At 34.7% G+C, this 17,933-nt stretch overlaps 1 protein-coding gene across 1 annotated transcript; it reads left to right on the top strand.

Moving 5' to 3' along the window:
• The first annotated feature begins 1,265 nt into the window (after positions 1–1,265).
• Positions 1,266–16,971, top strand: LOC115422436 (trypsin). The gene is made up of 5 exons (XM_030138791.1): positions 1,266–1,320; positions 3,550–3,715; positions 7,533–7,674; positions 9,012–9,278; positions 16,801–16,971. Exons 1-5 carry the CDS (start codon positions 1,266–1,268, stop codon positions 16,969–16,971), a joined length of 801 nt encoding a protein of 266 aa, XP_029994651.1.
• The last annotated feature ends 962 nt before the right edge of the window (positions 16,972–17,933 follow it).

Below are 17,933 nucleotides of genomic sequence, written 5' to 3'. Positions count from 1 at the left end.
AATAAGATTTTCAAGATCTACTGTCTAAAAATAAGTTCTTATATCTCGCTGGAAAGTTACTCTTTAGACGATTATGTCTTGTTTTAAGTGTGATGAGATATTTTGACTAGAAATGAGAAAAATACACTTGGTAAGATTTCGATTTTTGCCGTGAAGATGAGTGCTGCATCATAATAAATTTAACAGATTTTTTTTTTGTGTGATCCATTTTTGCTGCAATCAATATATTTAACCAGCTTTTCTTCTACAACTACCTTTAAGTGGTCTAGCCAAAACTAGAATCAGGGCTAGACTTTTACTATGTCATGGGTCAACCCTAATGACTGTTATTATAACGTATTCACCTAAAACGAGAGAAGCTCTGTATTTCACAGTAATCTACTGTAATGCACTAATTTTACTGTATAACAGAGGGATGTATTGGGATTAAAGCTGACATTTTATCACAGTGCAGGACAAAGGAATGTGAGAACAGGGAAGTGGCAACCATGTGCAGCAATGATGACAACACTTAGACTGAGGAGTGGGTCATGCGGAAAAAAGGCGGTGGTCAGCACTCAGGGGATAAGTGAGGTGTACCAAGGCTGTATCAGTGAGGGCAACAGATACTAGAGCTTTTCACCAGCTAAGGTCAGGAAGCCCTCAGGGGAACACTAGCACTGATGAGACTTGCTTGAGCTGTGTTCCATTTTTAATGACACCCAGCCCCAGAAAAGGTGAGGAGCAGGTTGTGGTTTGACCTGGCTTGATACGAAAGCTGCCTCTTGTCATCAGTCAAAACCCTCATTAATCGTTGATGAGAAAGTCAGGATTCTTACTCTACTCCTCGCCTTCTTTCACTAGCCTATATTGCGGCCGAATACAATATTAAACATGATAAAATTGTATTTCTACTCCAGATCCTCAGTCGGTGAACAGCTACCTGATAACACCCTGCAGGCAGACCTGACATAAGATAATGATGTCAGGCACTGTGTGTGTGTTTTCATGTTTTATGTGAGAGTGAAAACGCAGACAATCAAATGATTATGTAAACATCTGACATGTATATTAAATCTTTGTAGGTCATGAAAGATGTGATCGAGGGGGCTGTGCTATGGAAGCTTTAATTATATATCTCTAATGCACAAGGAGGTGACCATGGAAACGGAAATAGGATAAGAAACATGAGAATGAAGGTGTGATGTCTACCTGTTAAGATTAGACAAAAACCACACTGCGGCTCATACAACTGTAGCTCTTCAGTGTGCACCGCTCTTTGCACTATGGACCTGCTATATTTATTTTTTTGCATTTTGTTGGATGTCTTGGCTGTAAATTGTAAGTAGCTTTCTTTTATCATGCTTTTATATCTTTATAAGCGTGCACAAAGGGACATTCTTCGGAGTTCAGTCTCTGAGTAACAGTGACTGTTTTGATTACACAAAAGATAAGATTCACACTGGCTTATCTGTACTGTTGTGTTGTATCAGGACAAAATGCCCAAAATAGTTTAAGGTGTGCATGTAATTTGCGTTTTAAAAATTGCATTTAATGACTGCTGACTTATATCAGTCATGTCGGTGTTTTGACATACTAAAACATATTCGGTATTTAAACGGCTCCCCTGAGACAGAGTGCTCCTTACAATGACTGATCATCCTAACATAATCAGTGTAAAAGAAAAAAGATTAAAAAAAAAAAAAACAAAAAAAAAACAAGAAAGAAAAAAGGCTCACATTTTAGTTTGAGAATTAAAATATTGGCTTTTTTTTTTTTTTTTAATTTATTGATCTTTTTGAGGACGTGCAAACTTTTTAGAGTGAAGTCTCACAGGACTGTGACGCTACATGAGTATTATGATCGTGTAGAATGTGATGCGTCGTTGTAAGTTAATCTATCCGACATTACATAAAGTGCAAATGAGCTTATTCATTCACATTTATAACAGTAAAATGCAAAACACACATTAACACACTTATAATAGTAATGGAAAAGCATAATAAAACACAGACAAAAGAAATTTTGCTTTTGCTTTTCATGCTTGATGGACATTTTGCTCACTATACTTAATACTTTATACTTTTAATACAGAACTTTTACTTTTAATACAATGTGTTGTTTGTGCTTTAACTTAGAATCTAAAGGATCTAACAGCACAGAAACTTTAAATCAGTTTCTTAAGTTGAAAAGCTTTGAAAATAAAAAGGTCATGAATTTGAAACCTTAGATAAAATACAAATATGTCAACAATGAAATAACAGTAAGTCGTTTTGGGCAACACCCCTCTTTGTGGCTTATGTCCCACTAATATACAGGGTGTCCCATAAGTCTCTATACATAGGAGAAATAATACATATGGTTCTAACATGTATTTCTTTATATTTCTTCTTTATAGTTCTTCAGCAGTGGAGGACACGCATTGAAATGTGTTCCCGACAAAATGGCAGTCATATAGAGCATATTATATAAATAAAAATGGTTTATGTCAAGAAACGTTTATTTTTCCTATGTATGGAGACTTATGGGACACCCTGTATAATGTGACTGGAGACATTTTGAACATTTTGTCATCTAATCCAAGCTTTTTACCATCACAATATTTGGATATGATGTAATTCTATAATGATCCTCCGTTCCAAATGAACTGCAGACTCAGTAAATGTGGAAAAACATGATAAAGATCATGACTCTGATTCAGGTTGTTTTTGAATATGGAAAATGCAGATGTGATTTCACAGATCGGGGGTAAACACGAAGGTGAAATAAAACACCTGGGTACAACGAAAGCTACACAAGCTAAAGTCAGGAAGTTATTTAGTTACAAATTTTGTACTTAAGTCCATGTGACAAATGCGAAGACGCCTCGTGCTCATGGTTCATTTCCTACATCTTACATAAGTCTCTTTACCGCAGATACACCCAATCCATACAGTGTATATTGTATAGAGTTACCGTTTTGCTTTTGTCACGCACCACTACAGCTAATTATAGCGTGGGATCAATATCTGGGGTGGTAATGATATGGTATTGTTTCACCCCTGAGGCCTTTGAGTGTTAGTCCCCGTGACGTTGGCCTTCACTTTGATTTCATCCATGAAGTTGAAATCGTTCACAGTGCAAAACACACTGAAGTGATAATAATGAAGGCTGCCTCTAAACACTAATGTCTTCAGTTACAGAAATCCAAGTGTGTGTCTGTAAATTTGTCAAAACACAATGATCAATGCATTTCGAATTTAGTTAAATATAGTTTTAACATAATCACCCAGTCATTAAGAATCAATCTGTAAAGCTCAAACCACTACATTTCTCCACTTTGTAATTTGAGTGAGAGTGTCATCTCCAAACTGTGTTAAAGTCAAACAGATCCTCACTGTGATTCAATACACTACACCTCAGGCTTTTTATTGATCAGCTGGTGTTTTCTTTGTGACTTTAGTTTTGCTCTTGCTGATGTTGCAACTCCAACAATAACATTACAGCTGTTTTAGCGCTGTGGTTTGAATAACAACTCTGTTTCTCCAAAGATGCAACCCATTTTTCTTTATTTCCCTCTGTGTGTTGTAGGTCAAGATTTTGCAGCTGCAGATGTGCGTGTAATTGGAGGATATGCACCAGTTCCGCATTCTCTAAAGTACATTGTAACGTTACAGACGAGACTGCGTCAGCACCTCTGTGGGGGGTCCTTGATAAATAAATACTGGGTAATCACAGCAGCACACTGTGATAATGGGTGAGCTGATTTCTTCTGTTCTTTCCACTTACTTCTGTGTTGCATCATCTTCTTAGACTATATGTAAAATAAGCCTGAGGTCAGAGCGGAGTTAGCCCCTTTTGTGTTCCGACTCAGATTTGTGTAATGACGTTGACATAAGCTGACTCAGCTTGACTTCTTTTCTTGTAAGTATGTGTAGATGGGATTTCAGTCAAAGACCCTAGTTTCTGAGCCATATCAGATCAAGACTGACAAGCACATGAAAGTGATACATGCACACCCATTACAAAGGCGCTTCTTGATCCTGGAATCTGACACACATTGAGGCTGCAAGATGCACTGAACGCATACTTAGACTATTTATTTAACCTTTATTTAACAAGGAAATCCCTTGAGATAAAATGTATTTTTTAAGGTAGACCTGACCTACTATTGACAAAGTGGAAACAATTTGGCTTCTGGATAAACAATAATTTATGACAGTTCTAGATTTTTAGAGTGTCGTCTACGATTACAACAGTATCATGAACTGATACTGGACTTTAACCTCAAGTAAAAGGTTATATTACACTGGGTTACAAAAAAATGTTTTTTGCAAGTTGTCTAGGTTTTTTCAACTGAATTAGGACCATTTTGCACCACTAAATCCAAAAATGACATCTGTTTTTCTCAATCAGGTCAGGTTTTTTTGCTAATTTGATTTTGAAAAATTTGATCTTCTCACAAAATATAATAATTAATACCAAAATAAGATTGGTAAGCACACTTTATGAAACTTGTGACTTGATTCCTGTTAGGTACAATGGTGTATTCACCGCAGATGTAGCAGAATACGTCAGACTTATTTTTGCAAGATCTTCTAGTCGAAGCCATTTCATTCACCTGTAATATTAAAAAAAACATTAATCATAAATTGGCAAAAGTAAAATCTTCAGAACTCGTTTATTGCAAGAAATATGAAAGAATTTTGTATCATATGATGTGAAAATGCCCATAAATGTAAGCAAAAATGTTAAAAAGCCAATATGTAGCATAGTTCAGAAAGTTGACCTGATTGAGCAAAATTAATGTGATTTTTGGATTCAGCACACCAAAATTATTCTAATCAGCTCAAAAAACTTAAACAATAAATTTGTTGTTGATCAGTGTTATCAGTGGATTAGAGTCCAATGACAGGGCTGATTCACAGCAATGCTAACAATTCACCTTTTTAATTGCATTTATTTAATAGTATCCTTAAATACAGAACACTCTGCCTCTGGATACACTGGTTTACAAGCAAAGTGTTAGTTGGCTGTAGCTTTCCAAATACAGTAGCGGATCAAAATTAGGTCAAAATTGAAATTCTATGATTTAATGACAGAATGGATATTACTCAAAAACCATTCTGTCTCTGAGGGACCAAAGACACTGTCAGCACATTATAATTAGGGCTGTTGGAAAATATCGATTCTGCAATATATCACGATATTTCATTTCACAATACTGTATCGATATTAAAAAGTACTGTATCAATACTTTTAGGTATTCAAATGCATATATGGCGGAAGTTCATTTTTGTTTTTTATTTTTCTTTATTGTTTATACCTTATTTATTATTACTGAACACTGTTTTATTAAATAATGGTTATTTGAAGCATCTTAAAAGCACTTTTTACTGTCTGAGAGGCAGATGGTAGTTCCTTTAGAAACTAGGAGAATTAGAAAAAAAATTGTGATATAACTTTAGATCCTGTTCTGATCAAATAAAAATGTGTTTAGTATTTGTGTATATTTCTGGTGTAATTCAATTACTCCAGGAAATAATCATTTTTAACAAAAGAAACAAACAAAAAAATTACCTTTTTAACAGTATCATGATATATCTTAATATATCATATCATGATCCTAGTATTGTGATTTGTATCGTATCGCCAGATTTTTGCCAATACACAGCCCTAATTACAATACATTCCCTTTTCAGATTCCTTCCAGTGCAAAATGCATAAATCTATACATAACTCGACATAGACATAAATGTATGCATATCGTTAGTCTCATAGCATAATTGCTAGTCTTAAAGTCATATTTTTCATCACTGGCTATGACCTGAAAAAATATGATTTATGCAATTATGCTATGAGGCTAATGATATGTAATGACAACTTTACTAAATGCCTTTAAAACATTAGCCAACCAGCACAGTTTTTCTCCCTAATTTATTGTATCAAAGTATATGAGATTTAGCACTTTTTAGCTCTGAATCAAATAATTCTAGAAACATATTTTAGACCAATGACGTTAGAACGGCAAGCTCACCTGACAATTTTAAAAGCAAGACCTTACATTTTAACATTACTGATTTTATGTTTTCAAGTTTTATTGTATTTATAGAAATACATTTTATTTGTATAGCGCTTTTCATGGAACTCAAAGACACTCAAAAACAGAAACCAAACACATTAAAAACAGATAAAAGCAGGTGCAGAAGGCAGGTATATAAATATAAAACAGATAAACATTAAAAGCAATCTTAAATAAGGGAGTTTTTAAAAGGGATTTGAAGGTGTTGAGGTCGGAGCAGTGTCGGTTGGTAGGTGGGAGAAAGTTCCAGAGGGTTGGGGCAGCAATAGAAAAAGCTCTGTCCCCCCAGGTTTGGTTCGATTTATAGTTGTCTATTCCTATTCTATTTCTGTTGTGTTGTTATGTTGTTTTATTTTTAGACTAAAAGTTGTTGGATAAAGTTGAATCAACTCAAGTCACAAGAAATTATGTTTAAGGAAACATCTTTAACCCATAAAAACCCAAACAGCCACTGGTGGCCAAAGCCATCCACTGATCTAAACTGTTTAATACCTGTTGATCCACTAATCCTATCAATGCATGTAAATAATTGGTGTAAAATACAGTTTGTCATCTTTTCATGGTCATCAGATATGACCCATTTGGACGTTCAGAGGCTCCGTTGTGAACGTGGAAACACCATTATCTTCTACAACATTAATTCAAACATTGTTGAAAAAGTAACCTTTTCTTTAGTTTCCTCTGTTTCTAGTATAATAAAACACAACGTTAATCTAAGCTTTAATGAACATCTACATGATCGGAAGATTAAACATAGGAAAATACATGATTTACGCTGAAAAAACACACAATACAGAGGATAATATTATAATAAATGGTGATAAATCAATTAAGAAAGATTCAATAGATAGAAAAATTTATTAGGGAACTACCACAGAGGAATCATCGGGTCTTTATGGGTTAAAAGGAGAATGAATATTTGAATTATGTTCATTAAATAGTCAGCGACGTGGCTGTGAATCGCTAAGAGTCAGTTCATTATATAAAATCTCTGGGAAATATCCTGTGCAAACAGTCTTGTGCACACAAGATATTATATTCTGGGACCTTGTCTTTATCTAGAGTGAACTAGTTATCGTTTTCACATCAGATGTTGTAACATCACAGCTGTGATGTGTAATTAATAACCCCTGTAGAAGGTGCAGTACAGTTAAGTGTTCCACTTATGGGATCCTGATATTGTGCAAGTTGGCATGACTTACTGGAACACCCAACACAACGAGCACATGTAACTTTACACCTGTGATTTCCTTGACAAGTAAAAGTGGCACTATTGTGGAAGTGGCAGAGCAGCAATGAATATGAAATATTATCAACTTATATTTATTCATTTATTCTGCGTTCTCTGCTTTGAACAGAAAAACATCAGATTGAAATGATGCATGATGTAGTCGACTAAAAAGCTACTATCCTGTCCTACTTCCTGTGAACCTTCTGATTGCTCTTTAATCATCAAAGCTATCTTTTTTAATTTGTTATTTCATCTTTGCAGAAAAAATAACATGGTGATAGTCGCGGGAGACTATTCACTTAGCATCTACGAGGGAACAGAGCAAGAAGTCTTCCCCCAAGTTTTGATTCCACACCCAGAATACGACAGCAACACCTACAATAATGACATCATGCTTATAAAGGTATGCCACAAAAAAAAACAACATTCCAGCATAATATTCCCATTTATCTTACATTCTTGTATGTAAGAGTTGTAACAGACTCTAGTTGCTTTTCCATTGGACATCTGCGCAAAACTTTACCGATATTTACTAAATGTCAAAAAAACAGAAGTGAGTAATGTCAGTTTTTTCCATAAATCACAAATGCAATGATTTGTTTATCTATTATCGCAAATTGACACAAGAAGTCATTCCATAAACATGGCGATGAATGTAAATATGGTGTTGATTTACAGATATATTCATTATTATTATTATTATTATTATTATTATTATTATATATTTCCCATCTATCTCGTACTAAATTAAAAAATGATTGGGTTTCCTGGTGTGTCCACACATACCGCAACATGTTTCTTCTTCTTCGCTTGTTCTAACGTACATCAACATCTGTTTTTTTTTAATGCACCTGACTCTAGTGATGGGACTTTTGTCTCTTTGAAGGGAGCCGTTCACTGAAAAGAGCCATTCAAAACACTGGCTCTTTTATGTTTTTTGCATTATTTTGAAACACCAATGTTTTAATGACTAAATAAGCTACATATGATGATTGACATTACATTTTAAAGGTGCTTAATTGGCGCGGCAGTAAATATTATCTTACCATAAAAAAGAATAGTTAGTTCAAATGTGTGGCCTAAATACATGACATGAGAGGTGACATTAGGCAAATGCTGGAATTTGACAAAAAACATCACGGTACATTATGTGGACTAGTCTGTAGCCTAAAAATGAAGAAGAAAATAAAAAATTTTCTTATGAAATAACATTTTATTCTCCTCAAAACAAGAACAATAAATGTGTGTAAACATAAAAAAATTGCACAAAACACAAGAGTGATTAATCACTGCAATTACCTAAGTACCTGAACTGTAGTGCAATTCTCAGAACAAGAACAATATGTTGGTAAATTGACAGGCAATCGGACACTCCCTCCTTAAAAAAAATTTTTTTAAAAATGAACGGCTCTTTACAAAGACTCGGTTCCCATCGTTCATTTCAAAGAGCCGTTCAAAAGGTTCGATTCGTTCGTAAACGTCACATCACTACCTGACTCTAGTTGCGAAAGAAGGTCTTTCCATTGCAGTTCTGTGTGATATATCATTTGTGTTACACCCGAAAAACCACCTCTTGCCAAAGCAAAAACTTTTAATCGAAAAATGAGACTTTTGGCAAAATTGTCGTTTTTCCATTAGATACATTTTTACGCTCAAGTTATATTTGCGCAATTTGAGGGCCAATGGAAAAGCGACTTCTATCCGGGTCAGTTTTGTTGAAACTGTTCTCCATCTCCACAGCTCCAGGTCCCCGTCTACCTGAACAGTTTTGTTTCCATCACTTTGATGCCCCGCCCCAACGCCATCATATCAGAGGGCAGAACGTGTCGAGTTTCAGGTTGGGGAAATACAGAACCCAGTGGGGGTCAGATCCCTTCAACCCTCCGCACCGTTAAGGTCCCCATCATTTCATTAGAAAAATGCAACAGCACCGACTCTTTTAATGGGACGATCACAGAAAACATGCTCTGTGCTGGTTTTAGTACTGGTGGAAAAGACGCCTGTCAGGTAAAAACCACCTCTGTTCTCTCCTAATGACTTCCTCACACAGATACTACTTAGAAATGAACACATCTAATGACACAGATACACTCGTCAATGCGTCCTTTTGTTTGTTAGTTATTAGGAATATGTGAACGTTATTAAAAAAAATTATTGGACCACTGTGACAAAGTAGCACAAATCAACTTTTTCATTTGGCTTCAATTTCAGAAAACGGAGGAAATGTACAATTTTAAGAATAATACACTGATTTTTTTTCATTTGATTGCAGTAACACACCTCCAGTATGTTGGGATAAAGCTATCTTTACCACTGTGTCATCCATGGACTCTAAATAGAATTCCATTTTCGATTCTTCTGATCACAGAACAGTTGTTTACTCTGCCTGAGTCTATTTTAAATGAGCTTTGGCCCAGAGAAGATGTCTGCGTTTCTAAATCTTCTTCACATATGGCTTCTTCTTTGCATGATACCTATTTATTCTGCATTTGTGGATGTCACAGTGAGCTGTTTCATAGACAGTGATTTCTTGGAAGTGTTCCTGAGCCCATGTAGTGATGCCTGTTACGCAATCAGGCATTTTAAAACATTTCCCTGTGGTCTACATAAACTGTAAATGCTAAACTTAGGTCTGAGTTCTTCATTAACCCTTTCATGCATTGTGGTCACTCCAGTGGACAGTTATTCTCCAGCTGTTCTCTTGTATGTTCATGGGTTTTGTTGTTTTAGTTCCATATCAGCCACAGTGGACGCTCATGCACCATCCCATACACTGACATTCAGACCATTACTGTCACTTTGCTGTTCTTGATAAAACTGATCTGCACTAACATGTTTGAGTGTAAACCACTTGTTTTTTGTTAGACACAAAAGGTTTTTTTTGCATGTTATCTCCATGAAATGAGTAATAACTAGCATTAGAATATGTTAAAATGTGAGAAAACATCAGATTAGCAGCATTAAAAATGTTTTTATTTTATTGTTTTCATATCACGTTCTTACGGAAGAGGATTAGGGCCACCGGAAAATAAAAAAGGTGTAATATATATTTTTTATTATTATTATGAGAAAAAAGTCAGAATTCTGACTTTAAATGCTGAATTCCAACTTTTTCTTCTTTTTTTTTTTTTTTTTTTTTTCCAGAATTCTGACTTTAATCTCAGAATTCTGACTTTTTTTTTTTTTTTCAGAATTCTGAGATTAAAGTCAGAATTTTGAAAATTTTCTCAGAATTCTGACTTTTTTTTTTTTTTTTTTTCAGAATTCTGACTAATCTCAGAATTCTGACTTTTTCCTCAGAATTCTGATTTTTTTTTCTCAGAATTCTGACTTTAATCTCAGAATTCTGACTTTTTTTTCTTATAATAATAATAAGAAGAAATACATATTGGACCTTAGTTTATTGTAATTTTTTTCCCAGTGGCCCTAATTCTCTTCCGTACTTTCTGATATTGGGTTTTAAACACACGTTTCTTTACTTCAAAAATTAAATGCATAGACACTTCTGTAACTCCATGAAAGAAAAAAAAAATCAATCACATTGTTTTTTTTTCATGCCTAAGGGGGAATTAAAACACTCAAGAAAAAAATCTTGCCTAAGGTTCTCATAAGTCATGCATGAAAGGGTTAATTCAACTCCACAGGCCCATCTTCAGCCTTATTTCTGAGTAATGACATGAGAAAGGTCATTTTGAGCGCTGGCCCTTTAAATGCAAATAAGCCAATTCACGCTCCACCCCCTCCAGGTTGTTGACTGTGCTGCTCTGTCCCGTTCAACCACTTGTGTTCATTAATATAACCAACAACTCAACATTTTAGGTAATCGGCTTGAAGTTGGACATATTTTCAGTTTTTACTACAACCGCTGCTGCTGACAAACAATTATGTCGTACTCGGAGAAATGCTCGTCAGAAGTCTTGACCTTTTATGTGCAAATGTCGTGATGTAGCTAGTTATAAAACGTAACAAATTAAGAAAGGAATTGAAACAGGTTGTAGAAATCCACTCGATTTTTGCCGGAATTATTGTAAAGATAGTTTTGCAGCACCTGGAGGGTTCAAATTCAAACTTTTGGAACAATTAGAGTCCAAATACACAAATAAATGAACCAAAGACTAATAAAAGTGGGTTTAAATAAATATGACCCCTTTAACACAGTGCCATCTGAGGGCATCCAATACTGATTTTCAGCCTGGTACCAAACTTTCCCATGATTCTTTGAGCGGTTTGATTCTATTATTATGTACTGCAGATGATGAGATATTTAAAGTCTTACCCTTTTTTTTTTGTTGAGGAACACTATTATAAAAATGTTCCAGAATATGTAGATCAGTGAACTTCAGCCTATCTTTACTTATGAGAAACTTTCCCTTTCTTAGAAGTTCTTTTTATACCCAGTCATGTTACTGATCTGCTGCCAACTAACCTGGTTTCAAAGTGTTCTTTCCTTTTCTTTGTTTGTTTTTTTTTTAGTTCCACTTACTTTTCCAGCATTTGTTACTATACCATCTCAACTTGGTACATTCCCTTAGTGTAAACATTTGATATGTTTTCTATGTTTTACTGGGAGTAAAATATGGAATTAGGAAATTTGTAAATCATTGCAATCTCTTTTTATTTACACTGTTTTAGTTAAACTTTTTTGGAACAGGGTTTGTATAAGTGGCATCCTCAGGGTTATCAGGGTTTTCAAAGGTTAGAAAATTGGGGCAAAAAACTGACAAGACATGAAATGTTAGCTTAACGAATTCAGCAGCTAAAGAAATGAGATGTATTTAACACTTAAACTTCCAGATGTTTCTATAAACTTAAAACTGCCAAGCGGGTCAAATTTACCCATGCACCATTTCTACTCCACGAAAATGTCTTTGTTGTTACGTTATTGGCTTCTACACCTCCTAAGACCCAGAGTTTTCTGTCCATGTTTGTGGACAGGAGTTTCACAGCTTTATACAAAAAAAAAAAAAGAAAAAAAAGAAAAACTGTCCACCACAAAGGGCATTAGATTAAAATGTAAAAAATATATGCATCTGAAAAAACTGTTGCATCATGATATTTCCAATATAGGTAATCATTTAGAAGACAAACTGGAAGAAAACTCCAAGGCACTCTCTTTAAGCATTGAAATGCCTTTATTTCCATGGCAAGGTCATATATAGACCTTAAAGCAGGGGTGTCAAACATGTGGCCCAAATCCGGCCCACCAAAGGGTCCAATCTGGCCCACGGGATGAACTTGGAAAGTGTAAAAATGACACTGAAGATATTATCAACCAAGAGTGTTGAACTAGTTTTAGTTCAGGTTCCACATACAGACTATTGTGATCTCAAGTAAAATAATAACATAATAACCAATAAATAATGACTCCAAATTTTCTTCTTGGTTTAATGTGGAAAAAATATCATGTTATGCCGATGAATAATGACAACTTCAAAATTTTCTCCTAGTTCTAGTGCAAAAACTAACATTAAATTATGAAAATATTTACATGAACGAATTATCCTTTAACAATAAAATGAGAATAACCTGAAATGTCTCAAGAAAACTGAGTGCAATTTTAACAATATTCTGCTTGTTATTAAATGTTTTGTGCCTTTATAGAACTGATCCATAATGCACATGTATAAGTTGAGGCATAACATTGTTAAAATTGCACTTAATTTTCTTAAGAAATTTCTTTTTTTTTTTTTTCTTCAGATACTTCACTTTTTTTTTTTGCTTGGATAGTTTGTAAATGTAAATATTTTCATACTTTAATGTTTTTGATTTTTTTGTTTTCTTCTTTTGCACTAAAACAAAGAGGAAAAAATAGGAGTTGTCATTATTTATGAGTTATTATGCTATTATTTTTTTTGGTCCGGCCCACTTGAGGTTAAATTGGACTGAATGTGGCCCCTGAACTACAGTGAGTTTGACACCCCTGCTTTAAAGTGTTTTTTAAGGTCTATATATGACCATGCCATGGAAATAAAGGCATTTCAATGCTTAAAGAAAGTGCCTTGGAGTTTTCATCCAGTTTGTCATCTACTTTATGAATCCCTTTTTCCAAAGAGCACCTCGAACAAACTCTTTTTTGGTCCTAGAAGCATTTCTTCCCATGAATTTATAAGCAATTATTTAATTTTAAAAAAGCCAAAACTTGTACTTTCCTGGGTCTCAGGAGGTTAAGTAAGGAATATCTCAGGTTCTCACATAAATGTGTTTCTATTTTGGTCCTTCAGTATTAATTTGAAGTACCTTTAAAGGAGCAATATGTAGTATATTTAAAAATGACCTTATCGCTAGTGTTTAAATAAAGAGTCTGAATATCAATACTACACCAAGAACATCAAGTGTTTTGCAGTCAGTGTAAATCAGTCAAAAATGGCAACAAAAATATTTAGCAAAAGAAAATATATGCATACTTGTTTTGTTCTGTTACAAATTACTCAGCGTATCTTTCAGGTTGCACACTAACAAATGCTGTCACCTTTAATATTTAGGCATAAATAACATGAAAATCAGAGGTAAATTTACTCAATTGGGGTTCTTGGCCCATAATTTCAGTGTGGTTTTATCTTGATCATATTCAGCAATAGGGGATGTAACACAATTTCAGGAAAAGTAAAAAAAACAAACAAAAAAAAAAAAAAACAAGTAAAGGCTGCAGTATTTATTGAAACTGAATAATGCACAACTAAAAAATAGTTGCAGGTAAACTTAACCCCTCAGTGGATTTTGTGTTAAATTATTGATGACAAAACAAGTTTTCTCAATAAAGAGTAAAATGGAAAGTGGAAACATCTGATACTGAAAAAAAACCTAGAAACGATAAATTTTCCAAGAAGTCATAATGGACAGCTGCTACACTGAAGAGTCAAGATTCTTCTACAGTCTACTCTCGTTAAACCGCCCGCCGTTATACCGCCATTTTCGCTCACCGCCGACCAAAACCATTGCACAAAAATCCCCAATGCGTTATTCCATTAGCTACCGCCATTTCTGCCTATCGCCATCCGCCAGCCCAGTTCCATGCACAAACAACACTTATACCACTGATTTCCCGACCGTTGTACTGCCACTGTGATTGCCATCGAGTACACATAAATTTTAACAATGCACTGAAACAAACGCGCCAGACGCTGATCGCGACAAGCTACAAGTAGGTCTACGGAACGGCCACCGTTCATTTATCACAGAACACTCAGTAGGTCAGGATGTCGGGAAGAGGACGTGGGATTAAGCCAAAGCCTCAAGATGATGGGGTGTCATTTCCCGACACGGTATAATAATGCTTAAAATGTTTCCCCACTTTAAATGATCCCTTACAACATAACAGAATCAAGATTTATTTAGAAATGCAATTAGAACGGGTTAACGGAGGCAGCATAGACATCATATAGTAAAGACATGCACATTATGGACGCAACCCGTTGTAACGCCATTTTCGCTATACTGCCAATTTGGCCGTAAACGGAAGTTGGCGGTATAACGAGAGTAGACTGTATTATCATTAAACAAACAAAATTCCGATCCACAGGACTGATAGTGAAGCAAGGCATACATGTAAAAAGAACCGCACACATTTAGACAGACAAAAACACACAATTTAACCCATAAAGACCCAAACATCCATCACCAACCAAAACCAACTCCTGATGTAAATTGTTTAATTCCCATTGATCCACTAATCCTACCAATACATGTAAATAATTGGTATAAAATACAGTTTTCATACATCTTTTAATGCTCATCAGATATGACCCATTTGGACGTTCAGAGGCTCTGTAGTGAACGTGGATGATTCACCAGTAAAACCCATGGAGTTGGATCAGTGACAGTGGATGGACACACTTCGTTTATGTTCAATTAATAATACATTTTACCAAAAAAGTCACTTCTTCAGTTTTCTCTATTTCTGATCTAATAACCCACAACTTTAACCTGAGCTTTTATGAACATTTATATGACTGGTGGAATAAAAACAGGAAAATACATGATTTACACTGAAAATACAGAGGATTATATTATAATAAATAGCACTAAATCACTTAAGAAAGGTTAGATATAGAGAAAAATTCACTTGGGAAGTGGCACAAAAGTAGCACTGGGTCTTAGACAAAAACATGCAATTTTTTTTTATTTTTTTCAAAATAGAAAAACAACAAAAGCAGAGTGCAGATAGTAATGATAATAAATAAATGGGCATAAAGGGTGAGGAGAAAGAGACTAGAAAATGGAAACATATTGCACATTGTATTTGTGATAAAACTGGATGAATATTGCACTCCGTTATTATATTCCACATAAATGAAACAGCACCGGAGTGAGTTATTGTTCAGTTATGTGGTCCAAGACTTGTTTTTCTTCTAATGCTGCAAAAGAAAGTGTACAAGAGAGAAACATTTTCCTTGAGTTGTATTTATTTGTCTTTATCACTTAATCCTAATAACAGATCTACACATGTACATATGAAACCCACACACTTTTCGTATTTAACACATAAAGACCCAAACATACACTGTAGACCAAAAGCATCTGCTAAAGGAAATGTTTAATATCTGTTTATCCACTAATTCTATCAATACATGTACATGATTGATGTAAAATACAGTTTGTCATCTTTTCATGGTCATCGGATATGACCCATTTGGACATTCAGAGGCTCTGTAGTTACCGTGGAAACACCGTCATCTTCTACAACACTGATTCACCAGTAAAACCCATGGAGTCGGATCAATGACAATGGATGGAGACACTTGTTTTATGTTCAGATAATGATAGATTTTACTGAAAAATCAATCAATCCATCAATTTTATTGCAAAATTACTACAAACAGTCAAATTCGACAGTTCATTTACAAGATACATTTTGTAATAGGACACCCCAGAAGCAGTCCTCAGCTTATAAACGGGGGCTCTTAGACATGTGATAAGAAACACTATTTACATTATAATCTTTAACTAGAAAAGCACTCGGACAGGTCACCCCCCCCCATCACCACCAAAATTTAATCATTTGTTCGTTGTGCCAGAATCAACATTTCCTGAAAATTTCATGAAAATCCATCCAGAACTTTTTGAGTTATCTTGCTAACAAACAGACAAACCCTAATGAAAACATAACAGAGGAGGTAATAAATGAAAATGTTCTAAATAACTACAAACATATAAAAAGCCCCTTTTACTTCAGTTTTCCCTCTTTTTTTTTATTTTTTTTATTTTTTATAATAACTCTCAAATGTAATCTCAGGATGATGATTAAAGTACATGATTAGAAAATTAAAAACAGATAAATACCTGATTTTCACAGAAAAAATGCAAACTACAGAGGATAATATTGTGATAAATGGTGATAAATCACTTAAGAAAGGTTAAATAGACAGAAAAAAAAAATATTTGGAAACTAACACACAAATAGCACTGGGTCTTTATGGGTTAAATCTCATGTAAAACTTGACTGTAATAACTTGACTGTAATAATAACTGTAACTTGAATGTAAAACCTGGAGCGTTATCATGTCCCTGATGTTTATTTCTTGTGTTTCAGGGGGACTCTGGTGGTCCACTTGTATGCGACGGCAGATTGTACGGCGTGGTGTCCTGGGGGAAGGGTTGCGCCGAACCCAATTTTCCTGGAGTCTACACTGCTGTGGCCAAGTACCGCAAGTGGATAGACAACACCATTTTTAGCTTTTACAGGAGGTGTGACAAGGTTTAAGATCCAGTGTTACTGAGACCTTAAAACAGCAGCATTTTATTGTAGCCGTCCTTTTAATTAATATGTTCTTTTTATTATTATTTTTTTTTTAAATTTAATTTTCATGTTAATGTGATGAGTTATGCATCTGTTTAAAGCATTTCAGTAACTAGTGATGGCTAATCCAACACCACCCTCAGACAATAACGGACACAAAAACCACATTTCCCAAAGCATGAAGAATGAGGTGCCATATCACAAATTGGGAATTCAATGCTTTTAAAGCCTCATGAAAAACTATTTGAAATGCTATAAACAAGTGCACACAGGTGACCCACACAATGACAGCTGCATGGTATTTTTTCCTGTTTATTTATAATGTTTAATTTAGACTTATGTGTTAGAAAGTTGATTCATTCATTCATTTAAGGTACATTTCAACACTATTTTCATATAGTGGATCATAAAAAGCGAATGTTAAATGGCAAAAATTCATGATTTAGATTTTTTTTTTTTAAAATGCCACAAATTGCACAAATTCACTGATTCCATTCTCATATCATCATGCAATCAATTAAAAACCAAAAAAAATGAATGTATACAATCTGTAACTTCTGGCCACAAGTCGGCTACAGAATTTCTTCTAATATACTGTATGTGTGTGGTGGAGGAAGACAAAGCTGCTCTGTTTTTTTTTGTTTGTTTTGTTTATTTAAGTGGTAGTGGTAGTAGTAGTTGTACTGTACCTGATTACTGCCAACATCATTCATGGACTAGTGTTATAAACTGAGCACTGAACTTTAAAGCACCTTTGAGTGTGGAAGTTGAGTATATGCATCGTGTCTGGGAAAGGAGATTTGACATCTGCGTGTGTCAGAAAATCCATGAACTGTAGTGTTTTCTTGTTTTGTAATACACTTTATTAAATTACTTATGATTGCATTGTGTTTTCCCTCCTGTTCTCTGTCTCCATAACTTGTTCT

This window comes from Sphaeramia orbicularis, chromosome 7 (genome assembly GCF_902148855.1).
Source record: "Sphaeramia orbicularis chromosome 7, fSphaOr1.1, whole genome shotgun sequence".
NCBI classification, from domain to species: domain Eukaryota; kingdom Metazoa; phylum Chordata; class Actinopteri; order Kurtiformes; family Apogonidae; genus Sphaeramia; species Sphaeramia orbicularis.
The sequence above is the reverse complement of the archived record's forward strand: the minus strand, read 5'-3'. Positions and strand labels throughout refer to the sequence as shown.